Consider the following 20,451-nt stretch of genomic DNA (forward strand, 5'->3'; position numbering starts at 1 on the left):
GACTTACCGGTAACTGTTTCCAGGAGTCTTCCAGGACAGCAGGTTCCCACCCTTTTTTCTACATTAATAAAATGAATTGATGTACTGTTCCATACTATGTTTAACTATTTTTCTGCTCCGTCCTTCGGTTCTTGGATAAAACTGACCAGGTGCCTGAGGGAACGCCTTTTAAAGAGCTGATGGCAATTCGTTTGCAGGTCCAGTAGGAGGAGCTCCATCTCTCAAGGGCTGTCCTGGAAGACTCCTGGAAACCGAGTTACCGGTAAGTCTAACTCTGATTTTTCTAGTAGTCTTCCAGGACAGCCAATGAGACCTAGGGCTCCTCCTACCAGGACAGGAAACACATTAAACCCAATCAAATAAAAGGCGTTGCCCTAGTCCTCACCTTCAGTATTCTCGAGAACCGTAGAACATCCTGTAAAACACACACATATTGTCACAAGTTAGCCTATCGTTTTGTCTGTATATTCTTACCTCCTTGCTGCAGTGCTTCTGTCTTGCTTCCCTTCACATGTGGTGTTTGGGCTTCTATGGGCGTCACCTGCTCCACTGTGGGTTATATCCTGTTCCTGTCAATTACTTCCTGGATAACCTCCCTGTATGCTTCCCTATATATACACACACATGCTCAGTGTACTGCCCCTTGCTTGAGCAGCATTGCTGTTTTCTGAGCTCCCATCCATGTATCCCTTGGCCATTGTATCTGATCTCCTGTGTACCGACCCGGCTTCGTTTCTCCGTCTATGTTCATCTGCTGCCTGTCCTGACCTCGGTTTGTCTCCCGTTGACCCTGCACACGCCAGCTGTCTCCACATCCTAAGCAGGGCCTACCTGGGGGCCGCGACCTGGTTCCAGTCTGCTGCAAGTCCATCCCCACCATCAGGGGCCCTGGTGAAGAAGCAGGCTGGGGCTTAGACTCCGCGCCCTGGGGAATCCTGAGCTGGGGATCTATGAGGGCTCACTACCACAGACTCATTGACAATATATATATATATATATACACATACATACATACATACATACACACACACATACATACATACATACACACACATTATACATAATACAAGACAGCACCATGTGGGAATCTGTCTGTCCTGGAAGACTACTAAAAAAGGAGTTACTGGTAAGTCTAACTCACTTTTTCTCAAGTCGTCTTCCAGGACAGCCCATGAGACGATGAGCCAGAAACTTACCAGTCTAGGGAGGCACTACTGCCTGGAGCACCTTTTGACCAAATGCCTGTTCCTGAGAGGAGAGGAGGTCCAGGCGATAATGTCTAACAAAGGTCGAAAAGTTAGACCAGGTAGCTGCCTTACAGATTTGCTCTGGTGAGGCACCAGCCCTTTCGGCCCAAGACGTGGACAAGGCCCTTGTTGAATGTGCGTTGATAAATGGTGGAACCACATTCTTTGCTTTATAGGCTTCTGCGATAGCCTGCTTTATCCACCTAGCTATGGTGGCTTTAGAAGCTCTATTACTTCTTTGTGTGCCAGAAAACAGCACAAAGAGGGTATCGCACTTCCTAAAGGTTTTAGTCACCTCTAGGTAAGCCAGAAGAGCTCTTCTGACATCCAAAAAACTAACATTCTTTTCTTTTTCATTTTTTGGGGAACTACAAAAAGGTAGGTAGTACAATATCCTGCGCTCTGTGGAAGGAAGTAACTACCTTAGGTAAAAACCCTGGGTCAGTTTTTAACACTATTCTATCCTCAAAAATCATAAGAAAAGGCTCTCTAATTGAGAGGGCCTGTAATTCCCCAACTCTTCTAGCTGATGTCACTGCAATTAGGAATGCAGTTTTCAGAGCAAGTCCTTCAAGGGTTCAAAAGGGGTTGCTACCAAAGCTTGAAGGACCAGAGATGGGTTCCAAGTTGGACATGCTTTGACCACTACAGGCTTAGCCCGGGCGATTGCCTTGAAAAACCTAGCTACCGTGGGATTTTCCCGAAGGGAATACTGAAGAAAGTGGCTAATGACAGCTGCCTGCACTTTCAAAGTACTAAGGGAGAGGCCCTTATCTATGCACTCTTGAAATTGTAGATGTACCAGATGTTCAAGGATACAGTAGAAGGTACATCTGGAGATGGCCTATGATTTTCAGCCATCCATGAATTAAACTTTTTCCCACACCTTGGAATATATAGTTCTTGTGACCGGTTTTCGACAGTTAATCAAGGTCTTTATTACCTTGTCTGAGAACCTTTGGGAACTTATTATCTGCTGTTCAGATACCAAGCTGTCTCCAATTTGGAGACTTATGGGCCATACAAACTAAGATTTTCTGAAGACTTTTTCCTTTAGCCTTACAAAAACCATATCATATGAGGTCAAACCTAAACACTTTCAATTTGTATGCAATCTGGCAGGCCCTTGCACTACATAGAAAAAGGTAAATCTGAAGGAAATCCAACCACAAAAGTTGGATAGTGTGTATCCAGCTTTAGAGCAGCTGCTTTGGCAGGATCCTTGGGTAGACAGGTAATCAATATCCTCTCTGCAGGTTGGGAATTGAATTCCAGTCTGTACCCTGTGGACACTAGGTCCAGAATGAAAGGGCTTGATGTCATTTTCTTCCACTGTGGGGGGGGGAAGGCCCTTAATCTTCCGCCCACTCTGTGTAAAAAGAGTCAATAGTTGTTTGGCGGGGTGCTGAGGGTTAAACAGGATGCTCCCCCTACCCCTACATTTGTGGCAGGTCCAGTGTTTCTTGGACACAGCCTGAACCTCACGTGGCCCCTGCCCTGAAAAAAACTTTCGGGTATATGGGGTTTTTTTCTTTTCTGGAAAGGACTTCTTTTTATCAGCCGTGTGTTCCAGAGCATCTGTCAGCCCAGGGCCGAAGAGATGGTAACCCGTAAAGGGGAGACTACAGAGGCGCATTTTAGAAGTACAGTCCCCCCGACCATGATTTGAGCCAGAGACTTCTGGCGGAATTTGTCAGGGCTGAGGTTCTGGCTGTCATTTTAACAGACTCAGCGGGTGAATCTGCTAAGAAACCCACTGCCTGAAACAGAAGAGGGAAGGATTTATTAATCTGATCCCTAGGTGTTCCAGCTAATAAGTGGGATTGAATCTGTGACAGCCATAATTCCAGATGTCTGGAATTCCCAAGCTCTGCGCAACATGGTGTCAGTCTTTTTGTCCATTGGGTCTTTAAGTGAACCCATGTCCCTCAAATGCCAGATCTGTACTCTGACATTTTGGGAAGAGGGGTGTCTAGTTTTGGAATTTTATTCCATGGTTATTCTTTGCTGTCATCAAAGGGGAACCTGCTTTTCAAGCTATTGGAAAAAAAATTGTTTATTTTCCGGATTTTCCCACTCCAGCTTGATAGTATGTAGCAAGGAGCTATGTACAGGGAAAACTCTAGCATTTTTCTTATGGGTAGTATACATAAGATCATGCTTAGATAAATTGCACCTTCTCCTCAATTTCTAGTGTAACATACACTGCTTTAAGTAATTCATCCACATCTTCAAGGGATAATTTAAATCTGGAATTTCCACAGGATTCTCTTTCCCTGGGTTCCTTCCCTGATCCAGACTCCTCAAATGAGGACTGAGGGAACTCCGATTCCTCCCTTGTGTCATCACCATGCACACTCTGTGTTGGGTTTAGACACAGATGTAGGGGCCTGAGATTGTACAGGTGCCTGTAATTTATCTACTAGGGCTCTAAACGAGCTAAACGTTTAGGTTAGCTCATCCCTTACTGAAGTCAACATTCTCTGGGTGGAATACAGTAGGGTCATCTTTAACAAGATTGTCGATACATGTGCGGCACACTGTTTTACTCCATGTTTAACTTAGCTTGGTCCCGCAAAATGCACATTTCTTTTTGGGGGGTTGTGTTTGGACCTTGTACTGAGCCTTGGTCTATAACAACAAAAAAAAATAGTTATAACCCCCCCCATTTGACCCTCCCACACAGTGTGTACAGGGTTAAAAAGAAATAGTGCCCCCTCTTACCGACCCGATATTGCTTAAAAGGGAAGGGAAAAGGAGAAAGACCACCACAGGTATATGCTGAAAGGGAAAACTCCCATCGCTTACCTGGGAGGCGCCGGTGCCAGAGCCTGCCTCTACCACCTGAGCGGATGCTGCTGTGGAATCCATCCTGCTCCGCTTGGTGTTCCTCAGCCACTGCTGGGTCTCACCTCACACCGGTGGCCCAGATATCTCCTGTTCGCGCCATGGAATCGGAAACTACTGCTTCCGGTGCCCGTGGATGTGTGTCACTGGGGCGGAAATGACCCGGTCACTTCCTCTGGGCCAGAGTGGAACGCAAGAGTTCCGCCCTCCTCGTTCCTGACGCCAAATTCAAACTTGCAGGCCGCTCTCCCTGCTCGAATTTGGCGGCCTCACGGGTACACAGCCTATGCTGCTCCAAGGACGCCGCCAGGAACAGAAGAGGACTCCCCCTGTGATCCACCAACGACATCCACGGTCCTGCCCTCTGTGGACCTCGAGAACAGGAGACAGCGGTCAGCCCCTATTGCAGCACTAAGGGGTACCACACTTGGGCAGGAGAAGATGCATCTTTAATCCCGATCTTCAAGGACAGTCCATGAGACCAGGAGCAGTTCCAGGAACATGTTACCCCCTGTCGGGAGGAAACACTAATACTGAAGGTGAGGACTAGGGCAACGCCTTTTATTTGATTGGGTTTAATGTTTTTCCTGTCCTGGTAGGAGGAGCCCTAGATCTCATGGGCTGTCCTGGAAGACAACTTGAGAAAAATATATATATTGTTTGTGCAATCCCCTAAAATGTATATCATAAATGTCCATGCAAACATAAAATTATATGCAAATTTCTCCAAGTGATGATCCACAAATGATGCTTGTCCACCACTCAACTTTTTTCCAATGCACAAAAAAATTGTGTCACTTCAGAGTGCTCCCATCACCAGGAATAATCTCACCTGGGGTTGTATGACCACCACAATCAAGTAGGGTCAGAAATAGCCTTTTAGCCTAACAAGGACTACATTCATCTCCTCCAACCTTTTCCTCTGTTATCTCCTCAAAGGGATCATGGCACCCAGAGATCATGTATATAAAAGATAAAAAGACCAATACTGTAGTGCTTATATCCTTCTAAAACAGATTTATTGAAAAAAACATACTCTGGGTACTCCCTTTTATCTGGTGCTTCCAGAGCACCAGACTAATACAGGCATATATACACTGCTTCTGGGAAGATTCCATTGCTCTCATAAAAACACAAGCCTTACACTCTCCGGTATCCAGCTCCACACTGGTTTCTGATGTCATCACCGTCCTGACCCCTCCCCTACGCGTGTCAACACAGGGTCAAGGGTCTTCATCAGGGTGAAATTCTATTGGACGATTAGGCTGTCAATTTATAACTAAAAATGAATAAATAATACTTCTCTTCATGCACCAAAGCTCCAACTCACCTATTTTGCTTTGCAGACTTCTGGCATTGGCGAACAATATTTTTAGAAGTACAAATAGCACTATCATTTTCAATGGTTGTTTGTAACATTCAAAACCTCGTCACCTGCCATAACCCTCCCCCCCATTTATCCCCATTTTACCCTCAATTATTGTCTGACCCCTAACTGACCTGTCTGCCCAATTGAATTCTAGTTCACCCTCCCCACTCAATTCTAGTTTAAATACTCCTCAAGCCTCCCCATAAACCTCTCCCCCAGCACAGCAGACCCCCTTCCATTTAGGTGGAAACCATCTTTAGCATATAAGTTGCACCCCAATGAAAAGTCAGCAGAAACCCAAACCCTTCCTTCTTACACCAGGTCTTTAGCCATGCATTCGGCTCTCTAATCTCTCCCCGTCTTTCCTGTGTTGCGCACGGCACAGTCAATATTTCAGAGAATGTCACCTTCAACTTGCACCCTAATTCTTTAAATTTATTCTTAAGGAACCTCTACCTTCCATGTATTCTGACTTTGGCTCCAACATAGACCAAGACAGCTGGGTCATGCCCAGCCCCTACATGTAATTTATCAAAACGATCTACCACATGCCGAATCTTAGAACAGGGGAGACCGCAAACCATTCGGTTGAGGCGATTCCTGATGACAAATTATTCTATCAGTCTTTCTAATTATAGAATCCCTTATTACCACCAACTGTCTAGGCCTACCTGCACTACCCTCACCCCCACTACTAAGTGGGCTGCTCTCCCAGCTGTTGGGGGTAGCAGTGACATCCAGGGCTGCCATCTGTGTGCCACCTCCACAGCTTAACTCAACTTGGCAAATCTGTTTTGGTGCACAAACACAGGACTGGGCCTTCCTTTTCTGTGAGCTTGTACCACTCCCTCTAACTACATTTACCCATCTTCCTACCTGATAATCCTGACTTGCACCTCCACCCTCCACATCAACCTAATTGACCTCCTGCTCAGCGAGCAGAGGAACCTTTTAAGGTTTTCCTTTCCGCATAGTGTTGCAACTTGCTCCTCCAGATCTCGAATGTGAGCTTTCAGAAGGGCAACTCACTCACATCTGTCACAGCGGTATGCATCCTGGAGCTGTTGCACCATTCTTGCATACATGTGGCACACTGTTCACTGAGCAAAACCTTTAACTTTGCTAGCACTCATTTACCACTTACAATAGAATTACTTATAGGAAATTTAAGAGGTTACTTACAGGTTAGAAGACACCTGTCCTAACTCCTGTTTTCAACTCCTGGTTAGTACCGCTCCACTTTAGTTCAAAATTCCAATTTTGTTCACAAATTCCACAGGCAAGCCACCAGTAATTCTAAAGATCAATGTACATTTACTAATTGTTACAATTGAGCCTACAATAATTGCTCTGTGAGTGCAATGCATAGGCTCTTCAAATGTTGTATGGAGGTACAGAACCATACTGGGGAAAAGTACAGTTGGATTACAAGGGTGTGAAGGAGAAGGGATTGTCATGGCTTGCACAGTCCCTTTGCCGCGGTGGTAGACAGGACTAGTAATGTTATGTTAGCAATCCCAGGCTTGAATGATGCATCTGCGTAGAGTGCGGAACTACAAGTCCCACTATGCCTCAGCCTTTGGGAGTCATGCTTGCAACGGTCAGCCTTGCAATGCCTCATGGGACTTGTAGTTCCACAACAGCTGGAGGGCCACAGCTTGAACAACTATGGCGTAGACCGAGCCAAGTACAGTTGCAACAACTTCAAAAACACATGGGGGAATTCAATAAAGATGTTACAACTTTTTTTGGTGGCAAGTCCCTTTTAAAAACCGTCCTCTTTTAGAAACGTTTCACTAAGCTTTAGAAACGTTTCACTAAGCTTTCTGACTAGTTTATATTACCGCAACATTTAGAATCTAATCTGCCGCTATGGCTGCAACAGGTTCTAAATACATTTTGCTGTACAGAAACGCCTGAGCTCAGAGTGGGATATTTTTTTTGCAAGTAAGCCATCATGAATGACAGCTTCCTGCACAGGGCACCATGGTTGGTATGAAGCCGGCAGCTATCAACAACACAGCAACCGATCATTCATCCTCGGCCCCCATTCAGCTGCAAGCCGGGAGATTTCCTGACAGGTGGCTGAAAGTAAACAAAGGGCAGAGATCCTGGTGAGATCATTATCTTAATATTGCCATATTTGGACAATGGTGTCACAGTACCCTCATTGCTTTACTTTCATCTGTCGGCCAGAGAATCCCCTGGCTGGCAGCTGGATGGTACCAGATAGGAATCACCTGCTGCTATGACACTGCACAGCCCATGCAAAGAACAACTAAACAGTGCTGCCGGAGACAGAGACCCATAAAACTAGGAGTCAAATGAGATGGTCCCAAAGAAAAAAAAAAAAAAAACGTTCCTCTTCGGTCTCACCAGATTCAGGAACAATGAAGAACTAAAGGCCTTGCTGCACACGTCAGATGGAAGAAATCAAACAAACCAGGAACTGAAACAAAGAAAGGGCGCACCAGCAGAGTGCATTACTGCAAGACTCTTTATTGTAGAAAAAAAAAAAAAGTCCAAAGTTACAGGCATGAAATCATTTCTGACTGAATGCCTAAGTAGTGCCGATCTGCAGGGGCATAGCTTACGCGTTTTAGTGGCAATGCCCTGTTCATCAGTACCCTAAATTTAAAAAAAAAAAAAAAGTGTCTCTTGTCCATTGCTTCTCCATGAAAGAGATTCAAGTTATTGTTCCCGACAGGTACATAAATCCGTCGCCAATATCTGTTGTGCAGAGGAACCACTGACACTGTTCAACAAAATCCAGCAGAAGAATGCACCCTACGATTCAAGAAGGGGGCAGTTTGGGTTTTGAGGAAGCTGTAAGCGATCGAGCTTCAGGTCCACTCTAAAAATGGGTGAACCATGAAACAGTGTAAAGGGTGGGCTTTAAAGGATAAGTTCACCTTTGGGAACATGTTACATGTTCCACCTGTTTTTAGGGTGGAACATGTAACATGTTCCCAATGCTGCTGCAGCTGCTGCCCTAGCCATCACCTTTTAAAATCAGCATGGTCGTGCGGGGCTCTGCCGACCTGGTGGCATCTCACACAGCTCTGTGTGAAGGAATTACAAGCCTCTACATCCTTTGCAGTTGTCGACTTGTAGTCCCTAATGAACTACCACGGCACTGTGGAACGCCAGTATGGTTCATTGATTTGTTCCTGTCAGTGTATCTGCCTGTCCCTACTGGATGTACGGATATACAGATAGGAGACATCGCTGGTGCAATGCTTTAAAGGCTCCAAAAGAAAAAAATAAAATGCAAATTTTTCTTTTACCTGCAAAAGGTGAATTTATCCCTTAAACCTTAGGCTGACCTCCGTTTAAAAAAAAAAAAACTTGGCACCTTGAACATGACTGGCTCCAAGGTAACCCGTAAACTTTAATAGTCATCCAACAAAAAAGGCTACCTGATCAAAGGAGATGGACCTACAGACCCAAGAACAAAGCTGCAAAAAAGTACACTGGTCATAAAGGAAATTGAAAATAATTTTATTTCTAAAAGGTATGCATGGAAAAAGCAAACGAAGAGAACCAGTAGCAGAAAAATCTGACTAATACTTGCTCCTTCCCCAAAACTACAACACAAGACGACTCACCAACCCCCTTCGTACCAGCAATTCCTGCCTGTTACTTCCCTTTTTAATAATCCAAACTTGTGTAAAGGTTAACCCTCTGTGTAAGGCTTTGGTAAAACATTCATCTTACTGGCATCCACAATGGGTCCCCCCTGCTAGAATATTAAATTGCATAGACTACACCGGGGAGGTGTTAAATTCAGGAAAATGGCTTATCACGTGCCAGGGCACAATAAATTACAGGACAGCAATAAAGGAGGCAGGAACAACCCATCTGCACACATGGGTCCCCTCTAGCCGTTGATGCGATAGTTGATGTGAATTTCGGGTTTTATGTCACACACAAGAGACAGCAGTTGCTCTAATACAAGTTCTCGATTCTGCTTGTAGTTTTCTTGGATTATGGACATCTTTGCAGATGTCTCCTTCTCCACCTCTTCAGAGCAGCTTCCATGGGAGCCCAAAGCCTAAAAAACACAGCAACGCTCAGATAAACCAATCAAGAATAAAGAGCATGTGTTAGTTCATTAACCTCTTGACATAGGCCTCATACATATATGCAGCACCACGGAAGTGGGCTTTAAGTAAACTATGCTAGGAGTGCACTCACTTCCAAGCACAAAAGCTCCTGGTCACCGTTTAAGACTGGCAGCCAGGTAAGGACCCTCAATCACATGATCACTGTGCCACAGCACATAATATATTGGAAAGCATTACCCCCAGCTCCTGGCACCAGTTATAGGGTGGGCGGAAAAAGGGGTTAAAGTGTATGTGTAGCCAAAACTGTTATTTTAGTTTTAGGTAGAACAGGGGAAGGGTTAGAAGCCCTGAGATTTTTTTTTTTCTGCTATCCAGGGTTCTGTTTCCTATCACTTCCTGTCCTAAAGACAACCTTTTACCAGACAGGAAGGGGAGAACTCACCAACAATCAACACAACAAAAACACTTTTTTGGTAGGGGAAGGCTTGAAGCCCTGTCAGATAATTTTTTCTACATGTGCGCCTGTTGCAGTTTTTCAGAGCTCACAGGGGTTCTAAACCTCTATGCAAAACTAAGAAAACTCACCACCAAAATTTAATGTTAACAGTCTAATATTCTGCATCTATGGGCTTGTTCACACACGGCATACAATACTGTATGCCTGTGCAGGTCCAAGTTTTCTGCAGGGGGATGCACAGGTAGTTCCATGCCTCCCCATGCAGAAGTCCCATTGATTTCTATTTGGGAATTGAAATGTAAAAAAAAAAAAAAACACCAGTAGTTGATCCTGCCACTGGCCAACTCTTGTGTTTAATGTTGGCAGTGATCTGCAGGGTCATCTACTTTATGCAGAGTTGCCACTGTTTGTGTGCATGTGCAAAAAAAAAAAAAATTCTGTCTATAGCTTACCCTGCCTTGCTTTTCGAGTTTGAAAGGTGGTACCAGTCTGCCCAGCCATAATTTGCAATGACAGAAGGAGCCGCTGTCAAATACCCTTACCTGTCAGGAAGTGCTGCTGTGAAGTAGGCAGCTGGGACCCTGACAGGGAGACTAAAGGAGGGATTGACAGCAGCACCACCTGTCACAGACATTCATGGCAAGATGCACTGGTCCCACACACCATCCAAGCTGTTTGGATCTGTAAAGAGCTATGTTCTAACGTTTCCTTGTACTGAAAGGTAGAATAGGGGCTCCTTCATACTGGTGGACTCCACCAGTGAATCTGCCTGCTCAGCAGAGAATCTCGCTACTGATCCTCGCTTAGCAGGCGAATGACAGGTCTGTGTCCGCTCTGCTCATTCCGGGTGGACACAGACACAGCCCACTCTCCTCTATGGGTGGATGGATGTAAAAATACCACCTGTTAGTTTATATCAACTGTCATCCGATTCAATTTGCCAGACGGATGGGGAATGGTTCCCCCATCTGTCTGTTTTTGGCAGATGGGAGCGGATGTTATGGACACATGTCCGTTGACATCCCCCGCTCTGTAGAGAGCAATGGATGGTCCGATCAAGACCACATAAAAAACGGACAGGCAAACCTGATTAGCCTGAAAAATACAATTTTTTTGGAACACTTTTAAATACACTTATAATTTAATTTGGGAGTCAATCTCCATGTAAAATGTCTATCTGCAGTTTAGGTTTCACAACCCCTTTAAGGTCACTTATATAGCATTTACCAAAATATTGCATTAGCTCTAACCAATAATTCAGCCAGTCTAAAATATCCCCAGTGGGGGAAAAAAAAAAAAAAAAGTGATTTTTATCTGGGGTTAGTCAGAAGTACTGCAAAAGAACAGCGATCACTGAACCCTATATAAATCCCACCCAAATACATACAGCTGCCTCCTTGGCCTTGAAGTCTTTCTCCCGCTGCAGCCGGTATTGTTCAATCTCAGCCTGGGCCTCCTCCTTTGCCTGTTTCAGACGCCTGTTCTTTCCTGGATTAGAAGAAAAAGTGCAGCCATGTGATACTCCGGTCCCTGCTGGGTCACGTTATATAAGAGCTATATCATCACACACAGGAATGCCATAGACCAAGTGGAATTCCAAGCACAGCACTAAATACAAATCTACTTACCTGTATAAGCATTTGTAAATATGTTCAGCCAATATTGTGATTTACACACAACAGTCAGGAAAGTCCCTATACCTCCTTCTAGATTCTGAATCCCTGGCCTAGAGCTGCATGATTAAGCGTAAAATGGCATTTCCTGGATTCATACAGAGCAGAGCTGTTTTCTGCTCACTCACAGCTGTCAGAAAAAGAAAAAAAAAAAGCCTCCAGCAAATGCTTATCAACATTGCCAAGGCTGGGAGATGACTATAAACACGATACTTAGAACCTCCAAACATCTATAGATAGAATAGAATATTCTATCTATGACATACATGCAGAGACCCTAGAGAAAAAAAAAAAAAAAAAATGGTGGTTGTTTCAATGTTTTATGTCACACCATTTATGCGCAGCGGTCTTTCAAACACATTTTTTTGGGAAAAAATACACTTTAATTTAAAAAAAAAAAAAAAAAAAAAAAAAACCAGTAAAAGTTAGCAAAAAACTTTTTTGTATAATGTGAAAGATGACACTCTGAGAATCGTGAGAGAATCGCAATCTTTATGCTGAGCAAAAAATAGGGATTCTAATTTTATCCAGAATCCTGCAGCTCTACCCTGGCTTTATCATGCAAAAAGGAGGAGTCTCCAAACTTTCTAAACAAGAGATGTAGTTTCCCGTCCTTCAACCGTTAAGGAAGCCAGATTGTGGCCAGTAAGAGGAGAAATTGTCCCAACATCAGTGGCAGTTAATGCATCAAATATAGTGATCAGTGGAAGTAAAAATAAATAACATGGCACCTATGGTCAGTAGGAGGAAATAAGCCTCATCGCTCATGTCATGGGGAAGAATAGTGGCCCCCATCCTTAGCGTCAGTTGAGGAGAATAGTGGCCCCATCCTTGCCGTCGAGGGGTGGGGGGGGGGGGGTAATAGTGGCCCCATCCTTGGCGTCGAGGGGTGGGGGGTGTAATAGTGGCCCCATCCTTGGCGTCGAGGGGTGTAATAAATGTAAAATGTTTTTCGGCTCTATATGGATTACTTGTAGTTTTTAATAACCATATTTATAACATGGGCACGAAAAACAAGTACCAATTTCCAGGCTAATAATTTTGGTCATATATAGAGGTTTTTTCTTTATTCTATATTTTTTTGGGACCTTCTCCTAACGAACATGCACACATTGCGTATTTTGTCTACACATATGCCGATATATGTTTCAAGGTGCATCAATTTGTCCTAATGATGTTTAATAGTTGATATTTATGTTTTGCTGTATTTCCATCAAGTTTATGATGAGATTTATAGACATTTGGATCTGTATATATATATATGGTGATGTTCATGTGATACATTTATGCGCCCATTCATTTACATCATTATACACTTATATATACACTGATCACACACTTACATTTCTATTCATTTATTCATTCATTTATTTATTTATCACATATCACTTTACACATATTATTGACACATTTTCTGTGCATCACTCTTTTTTCTCTTTTTCATTTCTTTTTCACTTCATACACATATATGTATGCTTCTATTCTCCTTTTTTCATTTTTTAATTTTTAATTTTTATCATTCATTTCTTCAGACATTCACATATACATCTTTTTTACTTTATTTAGTATATATATGTCACACAGTTACATACACATAATTTACAACATATCGCATATTTATGGACATATATACATAACAAAGTTTTTTCATATCTTTGTATTTTGTATAGTTTATATCTTGCACCAATGAGAGACCATATACCAACATAGGACACATGTATATATGAATATTTGAGATCCTATGTGGTTCTATTTATATGTGGTTCTATTTATATTTAGATTACATATGCAATCTCTCATATGAAATTGGCATGTGTGTATCTGACTTTTTACGCTAAACTCTGTTGTTTTTACTATTACATTCATTTGTATACTCACTTGAATGTATCGTTCTCAATTTTGTTTTACACATATTTTGTTAAGTTGTTTCATGTGTGTTTTTTGGCATGTCCTCGGTGTTGGATCGCAGAGAAATTGGATGTTCTCTATGCTTGATTATTTAATGACATGCAGTTGTGCAGAGCTACAACAATCAATTTCCTGGTGACCACCTTTAAATATTGACCAATTTCCGCTATCCCACACCGTGGTAATGAGTAAGCGGCCATTCGAGCCGTGAAACTCGTCTACCTTGGACATATTCTGTTCCTCACACTGTCTGTTTGTCCTGGATACTTTTGAAGAATAAAGACATTTCATTTGATTTCAATCATCTGAGTGCGGCTTCACATTTCTACTTGGCCCCCCATCCTTGGCGTCAGTAAGGGGGGGTGGCGGCCCCCCATCCTTGGCGTCAGTAAGGGGGGGTGGCGGCCCCCCATCCTTGGCGTCAGTAAGGGGGGGTGGCGGCCCCCCATCCTTGGCGTCAGTAAGGGGGGGTGGCGGCCCCCCATCCTTGGCGTCAGTGGGGGGGGGGGGGGGTGGTAGTGGCCCCATCCTTGGAGTCAGTGGGGGGGCGCTAGGACTGAGTAAGAAGGACATAAGGATAATTCTATGCCGGACTTATAAAGGATGGTTTCATAAAGAGGACAACACCGCATGACTGGAATGGACACTTCCATGTCTAGGAAATGAGCTGCTAACCCTGTGACATGCTGAGGATGGATACATATGTAGAGATCAAACACAATCTTCATCCAATGAATGTTCAACCCCAAATCTCTCATCTCCATTGTACAGCGTAGGTCGGCTTTAAGCACAATGTGCAAGGAGGCAGAAAATGCAGAAGTGTTCAGCCAAGGATGAGGAAGGAATAAAATGCAAGTCATCTGTGAATGCAATAAATGGAAGCAGGACTGAATAGACTCACATATAGAGATACCAGTCACTTAATGAGGTCTAAGTGGAGGTCAGAGAGCTCTGTAAATGAAATGCAATGGATGAACGGGCGAGCTAAACCAGCCAACCCCCTCCAGGAAAATAAGGAATGGGCGAAACCCATGACTGCTTTCATAATGGTCTGCAGAGGAGGGGAAGAGGAAGAGAGGGAGAAATCTGCAACCTCCACCCAGGTGAACGGGGGATACACCGGATCACAGAAATAAAGCGGCTTTACTTGGCCCTTGGACTCCAGAAGCCAGTAGTGGAACTCAAGTCACCATCCCCCGCTGTCTCCTATCACACCTGTAACACATCCAGTCTTCTCCTAAAGGATGCCCCCAGCCTCTGACCGCCGCCCGCACAGCGCCCCCCAGCCTCTGACCGCCGCCCGCACAGCGCCCCCAGCCTCTGACCGCCTCCCGCACAGCGCCCCCAGCCTCTGACCGCCGCTCCCGCACAGCGCCCCCAGCCTCTGGCCGCCGCCCGCACAGCGCCCCCCAGCCTCTGGCCGCCGCTCCCGCACAGCGCCCCCCAGCCTCTGGCCGCCGCTCCCGCACAGCGCCCCCCAGCCTCTGGCCGCCGCTCCCGCACAGCGCCCCCCAGCCTCTGACCACCCCCAGCCTCTGGCCGCCGCCCGCACAGCGCCCCCCAGCCTCTGGCCGCCGCCCGCACAGCGCCCCCCAGCCTCTGGCCGCCTCCTGCACCTACCCCAAATCCGCGACCGCCTCCCGCACGGCGTCCATCCATAACCTCCTCCTGCACGGCGTTCTCAATCCACGACCGCCTCCACACAGTGGCCCTTCAGTTTCCTATCACACCTGTAGCACATCCATAGTCTTCAAACACCTAAGTCATATCCACAAATCTATTAGAAAAAAAAAACAAAACACTACTTCAGGGCAAACCTGTCAGCTCTGCAGTGTAAAACTACAACTCCCAGCATGCCATGCTGCAGCTAAGGAGGACTGATGAGACTTGTAGTCCTCCAGTTTCTATTTTTATTTCAGGAGCCCACAACCTGTCCCAGCCAGTGAATTAGGCCGTACACGCTGCTACATGTTCATACAATGAACTTTATTGATCAGATCGATACATACAACCCCACCGTGCCCTTCCCCCTAATAAGTTTCACCCTAAATCTTCATCAAAGAGCGCTGGCCCTTTAAGGCTGCACCATATCACAAAGGAGGGCCCTGGTGGGGTATAATGCTCTGATCAATAAAGTTGATTGAATGGTCAGGAAACAGGGTGCCCCTCCTCTCACTGACTTGTAGCCCCAAAGCAGCCAGACAGAGGCAAGTTGTGGGCTCTAGGAATGAAATAAGAAGCGAAGGAACTACAACTCCCAGCATTCCTCCTCAGCTGCAGCCCTGCAAGGCATGCTGGGAGTTGTAGTCTTTACACGGCAAGTTATAAGCTGAGCTCCTAATGAATCAACAAGTGACCGGAGAGGAGTCTTACGTTTCCGGGCCTCCGCCACCCTCTCGGCCGCCCTCTTCTCCGCCTGAAGCAGCTGCTGGATCCCTGCGGACTGGCTGGCCATGGCTCCCCTGAACACCGTCTTCTCTGGAGACTTCAGCCGATGATCGAGGTCAGATCAGATGACCAGGAACACGTCAATGAGGAACCACGTGACCGCGTCAGCCTCACCACGCCCTCTGGGCTAGTCCGAGTCACATGACTGGCGCAGCCTCAGTCACGTGCTCTGAAGCTCTCGGAAACATTGCTTCTTTCTCTGTAAAAAGTTTCCATCCATTCACCAGGAGGAATTTCCACCCAATAAAACAATTGCAGTTTACATTTTCACACAAATTACTTAGAACCCCTAAACATTATATATTTTCTGAAAGAGGAGACTCTGGAGAATAAACTAGCGGTAGTTCCAATTTTCTAAGTCGCGCAATGTTTGTGCAGCAGTTTATAAAATCCAATATGTCAGTAAAAACACATTGAACTTATTTTAGTGCACAAAATACTGTGATCCCAAAATTTTGATAAAATATGGAGTTGCATTGAGTAAATTGATACCAAACATGTCAGGATTTAAACCTGCAGAAGCCTGTGAAATTGTGACAAAGTGCGGCACCTAAAATTCTTCACAGGTGTGGCTCTAAAACAGGGGTCAAACACAAGGTCGGGGGGTTCTGGGACTGTGGAGGGAGATGTGTGCAGAGGTCAGAGCTGAGGAGGGGTGTAAGTGAGATTGAGATGTGGACAACCTGTGAAAGAGAGCTGAACTCTGCACTCTCTGTGTAGCGTACCCCTGAACTCTGCACTCTGTGCATCCCTGAACCCTGCACATGGTAGGTACTAGTGCACCCCTGAACTCTGCACACGGTACATAGCGCACCTCAACCCTGCACACGGTGTGTAGTGCACCCCTGAACCCTGCACACGGTGCGTAGCACACCCCTGAACTCTGCACACGGTGCGTAGCGCATCCCTGAACCCTGCACATGGTGCGTAGCACACCCCTGAACCCTGCACATGGTGCGTAGCACACCCCTGAACCCTGCACACGGTGCGTAGCGCACCCCTGAACTCTGCACACGGTGCGTAGCACACCCCTGAACCCTGAACAGGGTGCATAGCACACCCCTGAACCCTGCACGCGGTGCGTAGCGCACCCCTGAACCCTGCACACGGTGCGTAGCGCATCCCTGAACCCTGCACACAGTGCGTAGCGCATTCCTGAACCCTGCACACGGTGCATAGCGCATTCCTGAACCCTGCACACGGTGCATAGCGCATCCCTGAACCCTGCACACGGTGTGTAGCGCACGCCTGAACTTTGCACATGGTGCGTAGCACACCCCTGAACCCTGCACACGGTGCATAGCACACCCCTGAACCCTGCACACGGTGCGTAGCGCACGCCTGAACTTTGCACATGGTGCGTAGCACACCCCTGAACCCTGCACACGGTGCATAGCGCATTCCTGAACCCTGCACACGGTGCGTAGCACACGCCTGAACTTTGCACATGGTGCGTAGCACACCCCTGAACCCTGCACACGTCGCATAGCGCATCCCTGAACCCTGCACACGGTGCGTAGCGCACGCCTGAACTCTGCACATGGTATGTAGCACACCCCTGAGCCCTGCACACGGTAAAAGCAAAAAACTCTCCTGCGCTCAAGTGGTGTGTAATGGGGGAAGATTATTGTTCAATGGTCTTTGTTGGCATCACTTGTGGTCTTGCTGCCCCCTCAGGACCAAGGGTATCCAAAAACACAAAAAAACAACAAGAACAGAGGGGCGCACCGACCTTGTACATTACCACTAAAAAGATATATTAAAATCCAAAATGATATACCGTATTTATCGGCGCATAACACACACCTCAAATTTAGGATGGAAATTTTAGGAAAAAAGCTTAAATTTGAAATAAACAGCATTGAACTCCTAACTTTTTTTTTAAACAAATGCGGTCTTACCAGTGCCCGTGAATGCAGCCTCATCAGCGCAGTGTTCACAAATGCAGCCTCGCCAGCGCAGTGTCCAGCACTGCAGCCTCGCCAGCGCAGTATCAACCAATGCAGCCTCATCAGCGCAGTGTTCACAAATGCAGCCTCGGCAGCGCAGTATCCACCAATGCAGCCTCGCCAGCACAGTGTTCACAAATGCAGCCTCGGCAGCGCAGTGTCCACCAATGCAGCCTCGCCAGCGCAGTGTTCACAAATGCAGCCTCGGCAGCGCAGTCTCCACCAATGCAGCCTCGCCAGCGCAGTGTCCACCAATGCAGCCTCGCCAGCGCAGTGTCCATCAATGCAATCTTGCCAGCGCAGTGTCCATCAATGCAGTCTTGCCAGCGCAGTGTCCATCAATGCAGGGCAAAGCAACAGGCAACAGCAGCTTTGCCAGCGCCATTGCACTGAGTGGCGATATACCGGTATTTAAAGAGAAAAAAGGGGCAGGCATCGCTGAGAGGCAGAGGGGGGCGGGCCAGACCGAGGAGAAGCGAGGACGAGCGGCCACTGCCATCAGAAGTCCCGGCACCTATGATAGACGTCCCGGCATTGGGCAACTCTGTCTATCATAGGAGGTGGGACTTCCTATGACAGCAACTGCTCGTCCTTCCTTCTACTCGGCCCGCCCGCCCCTTCCTCTGCCTCTCAGCGCTGCCTGGACTGTTTTTTTTAATACATCAACGTATAACACACACTGGTGTTTTGCCCTCCATTTTTAGGACGAAAAAGTGCATGTTATATGCCGATAAATACAGTACATTATACTCACAAACAATTGTAGATAGCACATATGTAAACATGATCGGACAAAAGATCTCCAAGGTAGCCAAGGCACTCTCCACGGTGCTGGATAGCATGCTAATGTTGGCACGATTCTGCTGTGGCTGACACGTTTCAAGGGTGAACCCTCTTCCTCAGAGCTAAAGAGTGCTACTAGACCACAAACCGCACTGGCAAGGGGCTAAAAAGTAGGTTTGCTCCACCCACTAGTGAACTGTCCCACTTCACAAGAAGCAAAGGTCAGCAAGGAGAGGGATGGCTAAAGGTCAAAAAGATCACTATGGTACCGAAAATGCGCTGGTACCAACAAACCCCCTTCAACCTCCACCATTAATGGGTTGTGGTAGCAGCACTGGCAGAAACAACTTATCGGAAAAATATATATATATTTTGAGGGCAGGTATGTAGCACACCCCTGCACACGGTAATTAGCACACCCCTGAAACCTGCACATGGTGCGTAGCGCACCCATGAACCCTGCACACGGTACATAGCAAACTCCTGGACCCTGCACACAGCGCAAAGCGTACCCCTGAACTTTACACTCTGTACGTAGCACTCCCCTGAACCCCGCACTATGTGTGTAGCGCACTCCTGAACCCTGCACATGGTATGTAGTGCACCCCTGAACCCTGCACATGGTATATAGGGCATCCCTGCACTCTGCACTCTGTACGTAGCACATCTCTGCACTCCTGGGATTTATTGTCCCTTTAAGATCCTCCCACTGCTTATTGGCCACACCCACTGTTCAATGCAGCTTATTTGGGAGGGAGGGGGCAGGGATGTGGGCGTGGTTGGGTTCCTGTACCTATTCCCTGAGAAAAAAAACCCTGAATACATTTTTATAGCCTTACAGATACAACTGGCCCTTAGAGGGCTACCATAAGCTGATGCGGCCCTCAGTGAAAGTGAGTTTGACACTCCTGCTTTAACCACTTTAGCCCCGGAGAATTTGGCTGCTCAATGACCAGGCCCTATCTTGCGATTCGGCACTGCGTGACTTTAACTGACAATTGCGCGGCCGTGCGAGGCTGTACCCAAATGTAATTGACACCCTTTTTTCCCACAAACAGAGCTTTCTTTTGGTGGTATTTGATCACCTGTGTGATTTTTATTTTTTGTGCTATAAACACAAAAAGAGCAACAATTTTGAAAAAATAGCAATATTTTCACATTTTTTTATATGAAATTCTCAAAAAAAAAAAAATGTAAAAATCAACATTTTTTAACATCTTAGGCCAATTTGTTTTCTGCTACATATTTTTGTTAAAAAAAATCACAATAAGCGTATTTTGATTGGTTTGCGCAAAAGTTATTGCGTTTACTAACTACGGGAAAGATTTATGTTATTTTTATTGTTTTTTTTTTAACTAGTAATGGCAACGATCTGTGATTTTTTTTGCAGGACTGCGACATTTTGGCATACAGATCGGACCCCTGACTGACATTTTTGACACTTTTGGGGGTACCAGTGACATTACTACAGTAATCAGTGCAATAAATATGCACTGTTACTGTAAAAATGACACTGGCAGGGAAGGGGTTAACTTTATTGGTGATCAAGGGGTTAAGTGTGTCCCTAGGGGCGTGATTGATTCTAACTGTTAGGGGGCGTGGCTAGTGAAGTAATCACAGAGACCACCATGTATGGTGAATATGATTGGCGCTATTTCAAGGTGATCAAATTTATCTGTGTATAAACCATTCACAAAATAAAA

The 20,451-nt window shown here is 45.9% G+C and overlaps 1 protein-coding gene across 1 annotated transcript; it reads right to left on the reverse strand.

Annotated features, from left to right (window-relative positions):
- Positions 1–8,946: 8,946 nt before the first annotated feature.
- Positions 8,947–16,122, reverse strand: ATP6V1G1 (ATPase H+ transporting V1 subunit G1). Its single transcript, XM_082263673.1, has 3 exons — positions 15,942–16,122; positions 11,375–11,475; positions 8,947–9,517 (listed from the first exon to the last, which is right to left on the reverse strand). Exons 1-3 carry the CDS (start codon positions 16,021–16,023, stop codon positions 9,344–9,346), a joined length of 357 nt encoding a protein of 118 aa, XP_082119799.1. The 5' UTR covers positions 16,024–16,122; the 3' UTR covers positions 8,947–9,343.
- Between the last annotated feature and the right edge of the window lie 4,329 nt (positions 16,123–20,451).

Source organism: Pelophylax lessonae (assembly GCF_965119305.1).
Source record: "Pelophylax lessonae genome assembly, chromosome: 7".
NCBI lineage: Eukaryota > Metazoa > Chordata > Amphibia > Anura > Ranidae > Pelophylax > Pelophylax lessonae.